Below are 18659 nucleotides of genomic sequence, written 5' to 3' on the forward strand. Positions count from 1 at the left end.
CTTATTGAGTCTGAAGGATTTTCATTCACAAGCCTCGAAAATGCTTAGCTTATCAAAATTCTTTCACATGCACATTTTGCCACTTTGTTTTTCAGGAACAATAGCATCCTGCAAATGGCCTTATGGCCTACAACACTAAGCTACTCCGGCAGCTTCACTTAATATTAAAATGAGACGGTGAGGACGAGTTGAAGTGAAAGGCAATTTTAAACTATTTTTCAACCTTTTTGTCAATTTTATAGCATCCGTTTGAGTCAAAACACAGATTTAACATTATGTTAAGATGAACTCTGTAATCCTTTGAGATGCAATGAAGTTAAATTGAAACAAGACTTGTAGATGCAGGAAATAGTGAAGCTATTTGAAAGTATTACACAAGCTATTTTCACACATGTGTTGCAGCCTAATTTACTAAACATTGGAAGTGAATGTAAATGTCTTAGGACACCATAACACAAGATTGTGCCCACGCATGAACAGTGCAGGTAAATTTCCCGAGAATTCACAGCAATAAGAGGGCATCGTGTGTCCTGCCTCCTGCATCATCTACACAGGTGTCACCCCTTACCTAAACCAAATGCAGTAATTCAAGTTAGTAGGACCACATCAAACACAGAGAATCTTTTGCTGTGTGGTATGTTTGAAGTTCACATAATGCCAAAATGATTCTCCTGAAATTGTCTGGACTGAATGGCTTAGCTTGGTGCCAATCTAGCCTTTTGTCTGCATAACCAGGGACAAAACAAGTTACAAAACTGTCCTTATCATCATGTCTGGGATGTCAGCATGGGCGGACAAGGATATCGCTGCTGTCACTTCACATAATGAAATCAGTGGATAAACTTTTGAGTTGCTGGGGACTTTGTTGAATTCTCACTATGTCTCTAAAATTGTGCTCTTCACATTTTTAGGGGTGTTTTTTGTATGTAATGTCACAACACTGCAAATCTCAGTAAAAGCTTTGGAATTCAGCTAGAGTGAGACACTCACGATTCTTAAAGAAACAGTGGGAGAGTCGGCACAGTCTGCGTATTTTTGGCTCAAGGGCACAATGGCATAGATCTGAGTCCGTCTGTTTCCAAAGACACTAAGCGAGGTGAGAGGTGTTATACTGTCTATGGCAGAATGAATGTATCTGACCCTTTTTCATCCGCTTCCATTGAAAAATGAAAATATTTATGAATCGAGGAGAATGCAAAAGAGTCAATACACTCATGGTGCAAATTCATGCAAGTTTATTTTCATTTTGTGAAGTACACTGAAACAGTGGGACTTGGCAATTACATCATTTAAGACTGAATCAGATGTTACGTCAGTGTGTGCTTGAGCTACAAACACACAGAAACACACGCTCCCACATAAGTGGGTCTGGGGATGCAGAAGCATGCCCGGTCCATGCTCGGGGTTTGATTGCAGGGCTGAGGGGTCAAAGGGTAACTAATTGCGCGACTCATGGAGGTCAGCATTGGTGTGGCCTCCTGCCAAAGCACTGGAACACCACCTGAAGGTCTGTCAAGAAAGACAAATGAACTCCGACCCCCACTGCTGATGACATCGACCCCAGCCAGCGAGCGCACGCCACATCTTAATCTGGGTCTCGGAGACAGGGGCAGACGGCTGCCGCTGATCCAGATGTGACGTGACAAGGGCGCTACTGATGTTTTGTGTGTCTTTTTTTCAATAAGGAAGCACTCCTAGTGGGTCAATCCTTCATGTATAACTTAAAGAATTATTGTGGTTAGACTGGACACAAATTGAAAAACCCACTCGGTGTAACAATAGGATTCCTGTGCATGGAGCTGTTTTGCTTTTAGCAATGCCATAAAGAGCTAAACTTAGCCCTGCCATCAATTCCTGGAATGCCACAATGGCAACTCTCAGTTTTACATAGTGACTCATCAAAGTAGAGAGAGATGATTATCATTTTTCACCAGTCAGTAATTAGCTCGCTCCCTAATCAGGTGTTTGTGCAGTACGCCTGTCCATACCTTCTTATTAAGCAATATCGATGCATGCACTGGAGCTTTTACCTGCCGTGCAATCAGCAGTAAGCCGCAGCCTGAACCACAGTGAATCTGCTGGAATGCACCCATTGTTGCTGTGTGTGTGCGTGCACGTGTGTGTGTGCCATCCTTTTGTAAAGAATTAACAAATAAGTGTGACGGATGGATAAATCACTTGACGAGCCCTGCCTGATGAAAAAGCCATTGTGATTGAGGTCTAGGGATCATCCAAAACAAAAAAAACAAAAAAAGAGCATCTCGCTTTCATGATTAACAGAATGTCGAAAAGGATTTCCCTTCTTAAACAGACATTGCAATCATGTGAGGCTAATAGCCAAAAGGACACAACCAGATGGGACGTCTCCCTCTCTCCTGTGCTGCACTGTTTGAGAGACAAAAATGACCCAGACCTGTGTCAACAGCTGGGAAAAGCATCCCTGCTTTACGAAAGTGATAAAAATAACACTGAAGTACCCCACTGTGGGTTACGCCCAGAACAGGTCTGTTTTTCCTGGCCGGGAGGGTCACTGTCAGACAGAGCTGGACCTCCAGCCAACACACATCAAGGCGGCACTTTCCAAGCCTCCATTTTCGCCCCTCTCTTTTCCTGTTTTGACAGGAAACAGGAGATGATAACATAGTCGCACAAACAAGCAGAGATTGCCTCCGACCTGCTGCCGTGCTGTCCTCGTGTGGCAGCGAATGTCTGTTTTCTTTAGAGGGCCTCGTGTCCGAACATAGGAAAACATGCACTCGCTGTCTGGCGCGAGCGTGAGCATGAGCATGAGGCCGCCGTGACGCACGGGCTTTCGCGCGGGCACACCTGACACACACATCAAATTCACACCTGTCTTTACATCAAGCCTGAGTAACCTTTCCATAGCCTGGCACGGTGTCTTTTGTGCGCTGAGCACTTCCTCACAGGATCCCAGCGGCGTGCCAGCACAGCGTCACACAAAGAGCTGCAATAAAACAGACCACCAAAGTCACGGACACAAGACTGAAAGAGGAAAGATGAAAGCTGCGGTGGTCGCCACGGGGAACCAAACATACACGGAGGACGTGAGCAGAGGAGCAATGTCAATATCTGGCAGGGGGGGAAAGGGTAGGGAGGGGAGTGGCACTGGCGTCAGCAGGGTAGCTTTGAAGGCAAAGGGAGGTGAAGATGAGTAGCGTCTCCTGTCCGAGGCTCTTTTTGGAATGTGTGCCTTTTATGTTGTCAGGAAGCACACTGTGGTGAGACACAACAAGTGGAGTGATGGGGCCATTAGAGAAGGCTTTGTTGATGGTGTGAGAAGCTCAAAGGCACGGGACACTTTGATTGCCCTTTCTGATTCCCCTGTAGCCTTTGTTTACGAGCTAATTAAGCATTGTTCAACTGCTATAGCACCATGATGACTTTGAATGGTTACTGTAGGGCTTTTACAGCACCCCTAATAAGATAACCACTAACGTATAAAACACTTTCTGCTGCAATCTAGTGTGGGAACCAAACTCTATATGCATACGTTGTGTGCCTGAATGCCTGGCAATAGCTGAAAAAGAGAAAATGCATAAAAGAGAGGAAAACAGACACATCACGTGTAGTCCCACAGGTCAAATTCAGTTCAAATGTTACTGCTTCTTTGGGAGTTCAAGTGTACCCCAATTTCACCTCTCTCCTGGACATCACGACCCAAACAGATCCTCTCGCACAAAAGGGATGAAGACATAAACGCCCAGCGTGGGACAGTGAGGTTAAGGGTTCAGTGGCTGGACAGAAAAAGCAGGAGGAGGGCACCGTCTCGCTACATAGATGTGGTAATGACCGTGTGGCAGCAATGGAGTTTGTGGAAGATTGCTCACAGTAAATAAAGAGTAGAGGAGTGGATTTTGTGTAGGAAGGAATGCATTCACGTGGTGGTGAACAGGTACAGAGAGGTCAGAAAAAGCACAGGAAAAAGAAAAAATGGAGAGAGAAGTTCAAACTATCATTCCTAGCTAAATTAAATTTGTAAAAAGAGATGCGTTTGAGGTCAGGTCAGCATAGCTTAAACAGGATTGCTTAAATGTGAAACTAAAGATGGCAAAAACTGTAAATAAACAATAAAATGTAGTGTTTAACACCATCTAGCAGGCCCTCTGGCTGACTTTGAATGATATTAAAGCATGATCCTGCACTGTGAGTTCTGGCGTTTATGATCTCCTTGTTGCATCTCCTGAAAGACACAGGGGAGGGTTGAGCTGAACAGAGCAAAGGATCAGAGCGCGAAACACAACTACAGCATCCACTCCTGCTTCGAACAGTAAAACTTGGCAGGAATTTGCCAAGGCTACAAGTGCAGGTGCTCTCCCCAGGAGCTTCCCCCCTTTTCATCTGAGGAGGGACAGCATTTCCGCATTGCACAGACATGTTCAAAGGTATTCCAGCAATGTTTTTTTTGTTTGATGCATAAATTTAGCGCGGTAAACAAAAAGCTGCCATCTATCATGTTGATTTAGAGGTGCCTGATAGAGGCACCGGGAGTGAACACTGCCAAAACAGCCACTGGCAAAGCGAATACAGCTGAGTACCTAAAAGACGGCACGTTAATGATGACAATTTCAGGCAACAAAACAACAGCATGTAGGAACAAAATATAAACTGAAAGCATCTCTGAATGAAAGTGATTTCAGAGCAGTAATCAGGGGTAGAAGCCGCTGTCAACTGAGAATGTGGCAAAGACACAATGCTATCGGTAAATCTACACACATATACAAACACTCACTTGATGACAAGTCCCTCCATAGGTTTTTGCCCATCATCAGCATGTTAGCTGGGCACTTACCTTTGAGTCTGCACTGTGAGGCCTCCCCGGCAAGTTCCCCGAAAAGCTAGGACGGCTCTGCTTTTATAGGTGGTACTGAACTGATACTGAGCAGCAAACGCAGAGGATGGAGAGGCAGTTTGGGACTCGTAAACAGAGAGGTTTAAGTTTAAGTGCTCGACACACACGAAGGAGATAAAACAGCCCAGAGCTCTTCAGCAAAGAGAGTGACATCATAAAATAGAGCGGCCGTAACAAGAGGGGAAACATAAAGGACGGATCTATTAATGGGAGAGATGGTTCATAGGAGAAAGGCAGGGGAAGGTTTACTCCACGAGCATCTGCTGCTTGGGAGTAATGACAAGCTCGAGGTGGCACAGTTTATCAAGACAGTACATATCTGCTGATCTGAATATAAATCTAATTACCCTTCATTTTCTTTTTGTTTTTCCAACCAGTGACCTCTAAAGTGATTGTTATCGTGATACACTGTAGCTTATACATTAGCTCTTACTCTTTTCACTTTGCAGCCTGTTCAAAACACACTGCTACAGATTTCAAGCACTTTTTTCTTTATCTTTTTTATGATTTTTTCGTGGCTCATCGAGAAGAGATTAAAAAAAAGGTCTGCAATCACACTTTTGTGAGTTTGTCTAGCAGCAAAACATCATTGTCTTATATTAATGTCGATTTTACAAAACAAAATCAATAAAACTTTTTTTTTCACATTTTCCCAAAGTATAAAAGTCTAAGGAAAAGGACTTCAGCTGCCAATCACAGACAAACAACGCAGCTATTTTATGACTTTTTCAGTTGAAAATCCATTATGAAAATCCATACGGCTGCGATTGACCTTTTCGTTGTTCCGCCTGTTGAAAAATTCAGCGACAACAATTTTCCATTGGAATAAAAGCAACATTGATGCCATTTGTCGAACGCAGGGCTATGCCATTTCCTTTCAAATGTCAGCAGACAAATTGCCAAGTCAGGTCATTTGATAATGAGAGAAAAGTCCAAATTGAAACACATTTCTTCTTTACTTTAGCTTCCTCTCACTACAGAAGGTTTACCTGCTTTGATGCTAAGCTGACATTATTGATATTCATATACATAATAATACTTAGATGCTTAATGGCATTTTAGACCCTGATATATAAGCTAGTGATAAAACACAAGGGGTAAAGAAAGCTCATCATAACTAACCCCAGCAAGTACTAGAGTAATGCTACTGGATGGTTACCTTCTCCATGACCACCACCAGGCCAGTGAAGATAAAACGCCGACAGTAATAAAGCAATCATAAATTGGTAGTAGTTAAGATCAGAAAGACGGATGCATTCAGCAGCAAACTGGAAAGGATGGAGGGACTCTGACTGTGCTTCATCTCTATCTTTTTTTCTTCTGGTACTTTCACGCACATTCACACATCATCAATACCCACGCTCATCCTCACACATGGGGCGGGACACTCAAGCGTGAAATGAACATGAGCAGCGTGAACTTTGACTGGCATCTTTTTTTTATATACCGCGCCAGGATTTATGGAGCACTATATACGTATCTGAATGAGCTCCTGACAATAAAGAATAGCCTAAAGCATAGCTGGGGAGTCCGGTGGAGATGAGTTAACACAAGCCATCTACAAGTCACACCACAACTCATCGCTATCCATCTGCTATTACACAAACACAAATAGAATCAGAGAGAGATGCATGCACACTATTGCTCTGACACATATGGGGAAATATGACATGACAGCAGACTGGTGCACTTACGGAGCAGCTGCAAACCGCAGCCACAGTTTACTACTCTTGGCCACTCAGGGGCTCCTCTGGGAATAAAAGGAAAGAAATATTACATTGCCCAAACAACAAACATGATTGCAGGCATGTTGCAGAGAGTAATTACTTTGCTTGGAGGTGCAGAAGAGTCTTTTAGGATTCCTTTAAATTCTCTAAACAAGCCAATTGTGGATAAAAATTACCCGTTTTTAAAAAAAAATGTAATATGTAAAGTGACACGTCCTGATTAGTGATCTCTAAGCTTCTTATTCACTTGCTTCTGTAGCATCTAACTCTTCGAGTGGCTAAATATTCCCAATGAGGCCACACACTGGCAACTTCATGAACTGGAAGGTGAGAAGTAGATGCTCCATTAACATCTTGCAAAGAGGAAAACAAACAAGGCAATGTCAAGTCTAACTCAGGCAGCATACTCAACTGATCCACTGTTTGCTGTCAGCAAGAGAGCCACGCCCAAAACAGCCCTGAGTTTGCTGTCTGCACATCCATCTTGGCAAGGATACACAGTGCTGGCATTCTCTTTCAGCACATTGCTATAAGCCAGGCGATTTGTCTGCTACCACAAGGCCTTCTGTCAATTGAGTGCGTTTTATGGAGCCAGCAGGAGATTACCTCCAACTCAGTGCTCCTCAGTGTCTGTGTACCATGTTGAAAATTTATCTCAACAACTATGTTTTTTCTGCCTCCCAATACTCTGAATCAGACTCAATAATGGAGTGCAGTCTGCCCGGATTGTGTACATCTCACTTCAACATGACATATGGATCCAAGCGCCAGGAGTACCAAGAGCGCGTGAAACAAACACACACGTGCAATTTTCTTTTTCACGCTCATATTTACGCACGCGCACCTCACCCTAAGTGAACAAGTCAAACTGATTAATTCCCACTGGTTAGACTTCTTGTTGCATTCGTGTTCGTTGTTCACTGACATTTCTGCCTTTGTTGTTCTGTTCTCATGCTCTGCAGACCTGTGCCGTGCCGTAACACATTGGCCTGTCAGCCTAGACTGCAAATCCATTGTTTCATTTCAGTCTGGCTCATTGTAACACATGATCCTTCACCAAATAGCAGCAAACCCATTCAGACACATGTTATTATGTATGGCAATTATTTTTCAAACCCACTAAGAATAAGAAGCCGACATGGGATATAGGTGTTGTCACAGTCGGAGCATTACAGGGTGCTTTGATTCAGCTTAATCCTGTAAAGATGACTGATCATAAAATAAATGGGATACTAGCGTAGTAAAGTAAACATGTATCTGTGAACAACTGTTGACAGACATTTTAAATATTACTGCACTTAATTAACATCCAATCAAAAACTCAGAGAAGTACAAAGTATTTAGATTCCAGGGGACATATGTTTATTCACATTTTTTGGGATATAAAGACCATCTCTGTTTCCCTCTCATTAATTTCAATTACTCATGCCACTACAGACAGGTTAGCTTGGCAAAGCGACTGGAGCAGGTGGAAACAGCTATTATTCTATCCAGTTTTTAAAAATTGTTACTCCTGTCAAACATTGCCTTGTCATTTTTTTACACTTTTCCTTTCTTGTAGATAAAATAAATGAGATGCATGTTCATTTGTCACCTGCTATTTTCAGGTGATGTGTTATGCCAAGATGCAAACAGTTTGCAGCTTTATATCTAACATGTCAGTCATAAGAAGGGCACATTCACCTTTAACTCCTTGCAAGATAATAAATTAAGAAGTGTCAGGAAAAGTGAGGTTTCCTGCTTTTTATTAAAAAAGAGAATTTGTATTTAGTCAGCATATTAGCCCATGATTAAGGACACAAGATTCATGTTAGGACAATAAAGTGACTATCTGGTGAGGCCAGGACCAAAGGTCAAAACTGATGGTGCTGCGATTCTTGGTTTCCAGGTATGCCACAGCCAGAGAAAGCTCTTTTTGAGTCATTTAAGGTGATCTTTTATAAATAGTGACAAAACTATGACCAGCCAAAACCTTCAAACATGACAGCTGAAATGCCCTTAATAGAGGCGTGCAATGATTTTTAAATTAACTCTCGTTACTGTTAATAACGCATATTCCCCTGCCGATAATGAAATGATTTTACAGCTGCAGAAGCCTGGTAGTTGCTTTTACTCATACAGAAGATGGGTTAGAAACAAAAAGATTCAGATAATGTATTAAACACTGACATAAAATTTTAGTTCCAAGATTTATTCTTGCCTGCTTAATTTGACCTAATACCTTGACAGCAATGACTTCAGTTTAGATACAGTGATCTGCTACTTGTGAGACAGAGCTGCTCTTGTCTACATTTCTATCTCTTTCTAAATGCAAAGCTCACTTATTGGGAGTGTATATTTACAGTGAAGATCTAAGATGGAAAGAGATAACTGGAAGCAGCAGGGTAAATCCCCACATCTAAACAGCTCTAAAAAGCTTTGCTCACCTTGACAGGTAACTGTGGGAACATCTGCACGGCTCTCTGTAGACACTGCAATGGCATGCAGTAGCAGCAGAAAGGGCCAGATGGCCGAAGGAGGACACATTCAAGCAAATATGTGTGTGTGCCTGCTTGTGTGCGTACATTATGCGTGTATGTGTGTTAGTGGGCATCTGCTGGGGAGCCTCAGTCAGCTCCTGTTTCATCTTGCTCCCCTGAGCAAGGAGTGACATGCAGACTTGAGGAATGGAAGTTCCAGGTGGAGAATTCCGCAACCTCCTCCAACAGATTCCTGCGGTCTCCTCCTGATGAAAGGTGATGAGCATCAGCCTCACTGCAGCTCACTTTCCATCCAGACCCTTCAGACGTTGAATCTGTGCACCTTGAACCCATTTTCTGCCCTCTGCCTCATACCAATTTACCCTTGCAATTGTGATAAGTGGCAGACTGGCCAGCGACAATTGGGGTCAATTCACTTTCAGCTCACTAAATTAAAGATGTAAAATGAAACTGCAGCAGACACAGTGAAGATGTGGCCTTCATTCCAGAGTTGCCTGGAGGTTAAAAAATAAGGTTTGTGGCCAGTAAAAGTGCTCTGAAAGCAGGACCAGCTGTGAAAATCTGGAAGCAAGAAAGTGAATGAGAAATTCTTTACACTCCTTTAACTACTGACAGAGTTGTTCCACTGTTCAAATTTAAAGGGCTCTGGGAGCACTGGGCAGTTCAGAAGTATAGATGAAGATGAATAACAGGCTGAAAAATAATGGAGATGAAGGTTTTTGGAGGAGGTTTTTTCAAGGCAATTAAATTCCTGCAGCGCTCACAGTACTAACTTTGTGCTTTGTTCCACTGAGAAAAGAAAAAGGCGCCTGTCAATTCGGGGTGTCTCAGACAAATTTCGGTCTATACTGAAAAAGTATTGCCATTCCCGCAACACCCAGCACTGGATAAATGAAGCTGTGGGGATTGGGTAAAACGGCAGTACACAACTGCATGCTGCTGAGGCTCCCATATATAGTACAGCATGGTACCAGCATGACTGATGTCTATGGTCTCTGCACCACTTGACACCAGATTATTGCCCTACAGTTTAATACAGCCACATGCCATAAAGCAGAAGTCACACCGCATGCAGGGATAAAGCAAGAGCACAGCTCAGCTCAGAGTCTCTTCTATTCTCCTGCCTCGTCTCTCATCTCCTCCCAGGCCCGTTGCAGTGCTCGCACTGCTGAACAGCCGCACAGGCACACACATACACGTATCAGCGAGGGCCTCGGGGGCTCAGGTGCTTAGAGGTGAATAGAATAATATGGCCATGCTCTGTTTTAAGTCTATGTCAGTTTGGGTTTTCATTCTGTCCTCTGTCGTCTGCCCTCCTACAGCGAAGCTGCAGTGTGCTCTTGTTCCTGCACAGATCAGCTCCTTGAAACCTTAACCCACCATAAAAGCTGAGAGAAGTGACAGAAATGTCAGAGGGCAGTCAACAAAGGAGAGGTAACGGGAACCAGGCCTGCAGAGCTGCAGTCATTTACCCATTTCTCGCCTATATGTTTTGGACACTTTTAAACACACGCTCGCTTGTGCAAAATAGCAAAATATCATTCCTGAATCCTTAGCTGTGTATTCTGCCTCACCTATCTCTGGTCATCATAAATCAAAGACAAACACGCTCAGAACATGCTATGCCAGTGACTGTTTGGCCTGGAAACATTTGTTGGATGACATAAGGTTGATTAATTTCCTTTCTGTAGTGTTTCGGGAAATAAAACCTGATCCGAGACAGTTATATGGATTCACTAACGAGGCTGCATTTTAAATGGATCGAGGGTCAAATAAGGAGCAAAGCAGGAACAAATCAAACATGAATCCCAGTGAGTCATTTGTGAAAATTACCGTTCCTGTAATTTATGAATTCATCATGAAAAACCTGGCAAAAAGGCCTCGTGGTTCAAATTAATTTGTGCAGCCACATTCATAGTCACATTCACTCACCCTATCCATAATAGGCTGGAACACATTGTGCATATATCAGCAGTGCATTGTATTCTTGATTAGCTTGTGGTTTGCTCTCTATCAGCAAGATTTAACTTGATTCACTTGCTCATTATACTTTGATCTGTATGGTGGCCGGGGCAGAGGTCAGTGTCTCACTTCACTCATGGCAGAGGTGAGGCCTGGCTGCAATAAAAAACACCAACAGTTCAGCTTAATTCCAAATCTTTAACCCCTCACAGGCCCGCAGGACATTCTCTGTTAAGCAGTCAGCACACTCGTGCACTCCACAAGGTCCAAGGCTGGTTTTTACATTCATAGGCATCTTTATTTATGATTGTCTGTCAGCACTGACCTGCAGTGAAACCTCAGTGCAATGGTTTGGAAAATGGAAATATTTAAAATACGTCCACAACTCAAAATTTATATTATCAGTAAAAGTACAAAAGTCATAGACATCATTTGCAAATAACAGTTTTCATATTTGATCTTAAAAATAGTTTAATGGTTTTGCAGATGCACTTAGTCCCTTTCTTACTGAAAGCTAGGTGGAAATTGATACCTCACCTCTCCATACGGTGCTAAGCTTTAGCCGAAAGCTGGCTAATTTAGCTTGCAGTAAGAAATTAACAGGTTTCTTTGAAACTGAGATTCAAGCAATCGTTTTACTTTGTGGCATACCTCACCTAACTGCTGTGTCCAGCCACAATAAGCATGCTAGAATTAGGAAATCCAGACTCTCTGCTGTTCTCTAGTCAAGGCATTCATTATTGTAGGTTTTAATTATGCAAATTAAGCAATTGAAGTGCCTTGATTAAACAGAGTCTGGTGGTTGTCAGTGTCTCTTCTTTTTTTTACCTGTCCTTTCAGGAAAGGGCACTTTTCCACGAGACTTTTCATTATCTTCTCTCTGAATAACATAAAATGTGTCAAGGCAGTTAAAATGTAGGGGTAGTAGCTCGAGGACCCAATTTCAGAAAAGTTAATTTAGGCTTGACCCCCTTAGCGTGATGTCATAAAATGGTTATAATCAGAAATTCATTGTAAATGTTATGCAAAAATCGTTGCTGCTGCTGCTTTGTTGAACATTCAAAGCAAGTGGACTGTGCACAAAAACATCACTGCATTGCTGCAATTGTCCACTTACACCACTGGGCTCCACAGAGCCACAATAAACAACAGCGTGGAGGGGAGAAGGGCTTTACTTCCCCGAGTTTCTTGTTCCTTTAGACCCAAACAGGAAAATGCAAAAGCTGTCTGGACTTCAATGTGTGTTAAAAGTCAGCTTTCCCTCCAGTCGCTTCATGTCTGAAAGCACATTCACTTGACCCAAACACTTTTCCTTGAATTTTTATCTACTCACTACTACTACTGTATTCAAACAATAAGTCTACAGCAGAGAAGGGGGGGGGAGGGATGCCTGGGGACCAAGCTGACTTCCTCCTCTCAAAAACGGGACGGCGGGCGGATGGGGAGGGAGGGGAAGTGTGACCTCAGTAAACAGTCTCCGCACTCATTTTTCCCATGACGGCCGCAGACACAACACTGGCTGAACTCTAGCAGGTATCCCAGCAGGCCACCTGAATAACCGTGTTGACCTTCTTCCCTCCATGGAGGAAGTAATTTGGAAGCGATCATCCATAACTGCATCCATCCTATGAGGCCCAACAGGTGAGCAGCTCAAACTCACAAAGACAATGGTTTTATTATCCTTCACCTAGGGGAAACCTATACCATAACGCTGGTACAATAACAGCACCCTGCCATCACTGTTTGCCACCCCGGAATTAAGGCGCAATTTAGCCATCAACAAGAGCAAAATACGGGGCAGAGGGGAAGTCTTCGTCTCTTTCTTCAGCCCAGAGCACCTGTTGAAGGCCACAAAGTACTGCTGGAGGGTCCCACACTAAAAAAGGGGAGGTCAGTTCCCAGGGCAGATAATAATAGTTAGGGTTTGGCTAATGTGTGGACTTAACCTGAAACCTGACTATAGATCTGATACACTCAAAACCACCTTTAAAGATTAGACCACACATACAGGTGATTCAAACCGGAGCACAGGTGCTGTCCAAATGTTTCCTTCTCCCTTATGTATTCTGTTCCTGTATGAACATCAGGTGCAGGCGTATTCAGGGTGAACCTTGTAGAGCAGTAATCCAATCTAACTTTGAGACTTTCCCTCTAAAATGGTACAACAAAGGAGAACCGACCCTGAGGCAAAAACCAGCGCGCCACAACAACAGTGGTCTCAGGGCCTATATTTAACAGCGGTGGGAATTGAGGGAGCAGCAACACAGGAACACTTTCAATGCACAGCGAAGGTCGACTGGGACTTAACTTCCTCCTCAGTCTCCAACGTGAGCGGGGCCTGCTTGTTTCGGCCCCTTCGACCCCCCCACACCCAACAGCAAAATAAAAAGATAAGCATTGTTTAGCCAAACAATAGGCCACTTTCAAAGTCTCAAAAGCTTCCATTTTCACTTCCAGAGCCAGCATTTTGAAGTCAAGTATAGCAATAAACAACTTTGCAAGTGGACTGTGAGAGCTTTCTTGGTGAAACATTAGCTGGATCTAATTTCACTGTTCATGTTTCAATGCGAAGAGCAGGTGCAGGTGGACACAAGCATCACTACAGAGCTCCTATCACTATTCTGTGGTAATAGTTACTATAATTTGCTTGCTTGATGGCTTTTTATGAAAATTTTACCATGAATTACTGTAAAGCAGAAGTGCAACTTGGGTGATCACAGTACTTTTCAATGCAAACAAAAAAAGTTAAAATGTGAGCGACAGAATGTGCTAAAAGATTTCAAAGATTACAAATTATAACACCAACCTTCAGTGAATTCTGGTCAGCCAGAGCTAGCGCTTGTTTCTTCAGCTCTGAGACTTTCTTCTGGCAACTTTGGCAAAAGCCTCCCTTCTCCTCCGACTCGGAGATGGGAACCGACCCGGCGCCCTCAGGAGGAGGTCGGCTGCTCCATTGCGCTTCCTCCGCGGAGTGAAGTCTTTTCCTGGGGGTCGCGGGAGAGTCTCCACCCGGACATCCCTCCACCTTCGGAACAAGCAAAGGTTTGGTTAACTTTTGAGGTTTCAAAAAAGAGTAGTTTGCACTTAAAAAGCGTCCAACTGTGACGGTGAAACTGTTTTGCCTGTACCTTGACAACCCGTTTGAATACAGAGCACCTGAAGTGCGCACCTCACAAAAGCTGATGTAAATAAAAACAATGCAAACTGTATTTAAGAATAAGCAAATTAGTTTTTTTACACGTAATCCTGTGCAGGGAGACACTTACAGTGAACACGCGGTTGTCATGGTCTCCACCATCAAAAGCTGAACTGCCCCAAGAGGAGCTCATTCTCCCAACTCAAGGTTGCACCTTCAGGAGAACGTCTTGAAACTCACGGATACTGTGGCTGAAAAATGTGAGACCGAGCCATAGGCTGCACCGAAGACCGGACTGAAGGTTATCAGTCATCTGTCACATCGCACCGGACCGGTGGCGACTGGGCGAAGGCAACTTGTGAGTGCGCCCCATGAAGCTCCAAAGTTGTGGAGGAGTTTTGGTACAGGAGGGCACTCAGCCGTGCGCAGGAGGCGGTGTTACTCTCCGAATGGGAGGGATAAAGAAACTTCCCTGCTCATGCGGCAATCGAGTTGTCTGTGAAGTGAACCATTATCGAATATTATACTAATTTAATTGCATAAAAACGTTTCCACTATTTCTTTATTAAAAATCTCAGTAGTTTCTCTCTCAGCTTGCTCTCTTCAGTTTATCACACGCGGATTTAAATAGCCATAGTCTAGAGTACAGTTTTAACGTTTTACAACTGTATTAAATGTAAAAATATCTTAAGAGATATAAAGAGATAAAAAATATATATATATATATATTATATATGAAAAATATAATACTAGATGCCTTAATCACTTTAAGGTACCCAGTCTGTTATTTGGTAGGTAGGGCTATATAAAACCCTAAATTGGAGCTTAATTAAACTAATGTCAAAGACAACATCTTACATGAATGATAATGATAATATGAATCTTCTTGTAGGGTTTTTTTTGTGCTTTATTCGCTTTCAGGGTGCACCGTCAACTGTTGCCTCTCAGGGAGCAGAGATGTTTGTCGCTGATGTTACTCTGGCGCCATCCTCCGTCAGAAATAAAGAACACCATCTCTCAAATTGAAGAGGGTGGGCTCTCCACGGTTAAATATTTAATTGGTAAACTTTGAATATTTCATGCGGGTGATGTAAGCGACAGTCGCCACATGCCCTGCTGTCCTGCACATAAGAAACGGTTTCTCTTTTTTCTCTCCCCATAAAAAGATTTTAATTTATTTCACTTTTTTCTCGTCCACTTCTTTTGCACAAGTCATATCAGCCAATGGTGACGTTTTAAACGTAAATATAACCTCCAATATATGTTTTTATCGTCGGCTGCAACATTTCTCGGGGCTGAAAGGGGCTTGTCAAAAGACACTGGAAGATTTATTATTAGGAAATTAAGACTTAAATTAAACAACGCACCTTGTAATAAACATTTTTTCCACACCAGCTTATAAGTCATATTTAAATATGTTGGTAAGTTGTCATTGAATTGTCTACAAAGCCTTATAGGTGTATTTTTCCTCGTTTACTTTAACAGCAGTTAAAGAGAATTTAAGTTAAGGCACTTTTATTTGCTTCAAAATGCTGAAGAAAGTATTGATACGCAAAACTGGAGATTCTTGAAATCAGTGAATGAAGCTGGAGGTTAACAGGGATCGCAGATGCTACGAGGTGCTGCTCACGGTCCTGAATAGCGGACAGGACCCGTCAAGCGCGCATCATTTATCTGGCTCGTCACTGTTTCCCACTTGTGCAAACAGCGCTCCAGCAAGAACATGCTCTCTGAGATAGCTTTTGTTTCAAACATCCCTTGAGAAAACTCTTACCTTTGTTTTTCTCTTCAGCAGGTGACTTGTAAACCCAAATATAATGTCCGAGTCGACGAAGAATGTCCCCAGGTCTATGACGCTGGGGTTGGGCTTCCCAGCTTCGGGAGACCCCGGTGAGTTTGGTAAAGCCATGTGGGCTGCAAGTGTACCCTAGAAAATATTCCACTCCCTGGGAAACCTATTTGATTCTTACAGCCATCTATTTTATATGTCTCGTACCCCCTAAAAAGATCCAAAGGGGTTTTTAATCCGGACATTCAGTCATTCAAGCTGAGCGCTCGCACGTGTGCGTAAAATAGCCACGACTTCCAGCAGCCCAATAAGAGGGAGGGAAACAAGCACTGCAATCCATCCGGTGCGCAAAAAGGTGTTTATATCCACTGAAATACTTTTTTATTATCCATGATCTTTGAGTGCTGTTGCAGGTCTGAGAGAGAAGGAGCACCTTGTGCATCTGCTGCACTCTCATCTCATCTCCTCTCCTCTCCCCCTCCCTCCCTTCCTCTCTCCCCCTCACTCAGCCTCCCTCTCTCTCCATCTCTCTCGCTCTCTGTTCCCTCAGATAGAGATGACCTGCTCTCATAGCCGATTTGCTGGTGCGTCGTTGTCATCCCCCTGGACGAACACGTAAAACACAATGACAATCCGGCTATAACCCCTAACGGCAGACCCCCTGTAATATTCCTGTATTATTCATGTAGGGGCTTGCAGTAACGACCCAATCAAAGCTTCTATGTTATATGTTTGTCTTATATACATATATAATGTTCCTATAATCTTCCTGCAGCAGAATGTACTGCAGCTCTGTGGTTAAAGTGTTGCTGTAGAAGCCAGTCTGGGATATAATCAAATATGAGGCACTTGATTTGTTTACCGTGATGACGGTTATCTGCAGTGATAGCCAATTTTGTTTGGATTGAAACAGATCAGCTTTTGATTGATTTTACTTTATTACAGTCTGTATCGAAATCAGATCAGCTCAAATTTCCTGTGAGATGTCCAAGGCGGAAAAATCTCCCGAGTGCTGAAATTCCTGATAATTTAAGGTGTTTGCTGCTTAAAAATGGAACTAACAGTTATAACTGAGTAAGATCGCATGGTTGCCAATCACTATGCAGCGAATAGCCTCAACTCTTCGAGCAAGATGCGGCTAAGATAGTGAGATTAAGAACGAGGCCAGTGGGTGGTTTCCCTGTGATCCAGCGGATCTATTATAAAAGTAATGAGTTGTCTTTTAAAAAAAAAAACAATTTAGAGACGATTAGTTTTTAGAATGAAAACAGGCGTTAAACAGAATAATCAGAGTGTTGTCCTGCCCGGGTTTAATTTACGAATATAAACCAGTTTTTCTTCTCAGACTGGACTGCACGGAAACAAACTGTAGTGATGATGTCATGCACATGGAGCCGCTCCTCGGTGAGCTACGTGTCACTGTGAAACGCGGCACCCGTGGTGGTTTCACCGAAACACTGGCTCGCATTTCTTGAAAACTGAATTCAAATTGACAAAGTATGCTTTTTTTAATGTTACAGCTGTAAGAATCCGCATTATTTCTTTTGGATTAAATTGATATAATGGGGTTAAGTGTCACCACCAAAGCCCATAAGAGCAGAAACAAATATTTGATAGGCTATATGTTGCACCTGAGAGTGCAGTTTAAATTAAGAAACACCACAGGCTGGTGTGGTATGTGGTATATTGGGCTCCGTGGTATAAGACTATGACATGATTAGCTTTATTTAGCTCTGAGTTTTAAAAGGTGCCTTCAAAGCCCCTGGAAACAGCAGTACACCTGTTGGCTGAGGTTGAAATCTGTGGATGGTTCCTTTAACTTAACAAATGAACTAGCTGAGCGGAAATCATATCTTAGGTGAAATTTATCTTTAACTTCAATCGTTTTATTAGTTTAGCTCATTAGTATCAGAGCCCAAATACAGTCAACTTTTATTCACAGTGGCGGTAAGTGTAAGTGTGACGTATCTGATCTGACTGCTGGAAAGTTGTAAGGTCACCGGGAGAGAGCGGCGGCTGCATGGAGCAAAGTTTTTCTTTGTCTTTCAGGAGGGCAGAGAAGATCAAGAGTGACTCTGGTGCAACAATTATGACTTGACAGCTAAGCAGAGGGGGGTTAATCATTTGTTTTATCCCCAGAACAACGCAACTCATCACACCCGCGTGCATGCACGCAAACACAGACACCTTCTTTTGTGTGATGGAGAGACAGGGGTTGTGAGAAGAGCAATAACTGCAATTCATAGTAAAGATGATTTACCATGTCCGTCACCCAGCCCTCCCCTCTGGAGGAGGTCTGGGTTGAGTCTCCTCTGGCCGCTGATGAAATTCCAAAGACGGGATCCCCTGGGACTTCGTGTGCTGCTACATCTGCTGCCCTTGCGCACGTACAGGGAAATCGCTCTGGGCATCTCATTAAGTCCTCTCCTATGTCTTATCCTCTGACTGTGAGACCTCGATCTGCAGCTTCTCCCGGTGCACGGACAGGCTTTGTGAGAAACGTTTAGCAAATATTGATAGTTCTTGGCGCATGGAGGAGATCAAAAGAAAAAAAGGAAGGGGGCTGTCTAAAAAGGGGAGGGGGAATAAATGGTGCACACTGCTTTCATGAATGATTTATGCAATGTAGAGTAGCCTTTCCCTTCCCTGGGAAAAAGCATTTGGATTTACTTGTGTCAGATTGTGAGTCCTTAGT

The 18659-nt window shown here is 43.1% G+C and overlaps 1 protein-coding gene across 2 annotated transcripts in view; it reads right to left on the reverse strand.

Annotated features, from left to right (window-relative positions):
- The window catches only part of kif26ab (kinesin family member 26Ab), a 67873-nt gene extending 51719 nt beyond the window's left edge, over positions 1-16154 (reverse strand). The window contains exons 1-2 of one of the 2 annotated variants that reach the window (XM_086274910.1): positions 15950-16154; positions 13846-14064 (exon numbers count right to left, since the gene is read on the reverse strand). In XM_086274910.1, the coding sequence (XP_086131036.1) occupies positions 13846-14064; positions 15950-16084 (354 nt within the window). In that variant the 5' untranslated portion in view covers positions 16085-16154. Of the gene's footprint in view, positions 1-13845; positions 14065-14305; positions 14541-15949 lie in introns of those variants that run through there. The other variant, XM_086274908.1, reaches the window with a different exon arrangement.
- Between the last annotated feature and the right edge of the window lie 2505 nt (positions 16155-18659).

This window comes from Aulonocara sp. 'chitande type north' Nkhata Bay, linkage group LG19, assembly GCF_057382095.1.
Source record: "Aulonocara sp. 'chitande type north' Nkhata Bay isolate Kocher_YH1m ecotype deep benthic linkage group LG19, A_spYH_male_GT1.1, whole genome shotgun sequence".
Lineage (NCBI taxonomy): Eukaryota > Metazoa > Chordata > Actinopteri > Cichliformes > Cichlidae > Aulonocara > Aulonocara sp. 'chitande type north' Nkhata Bay.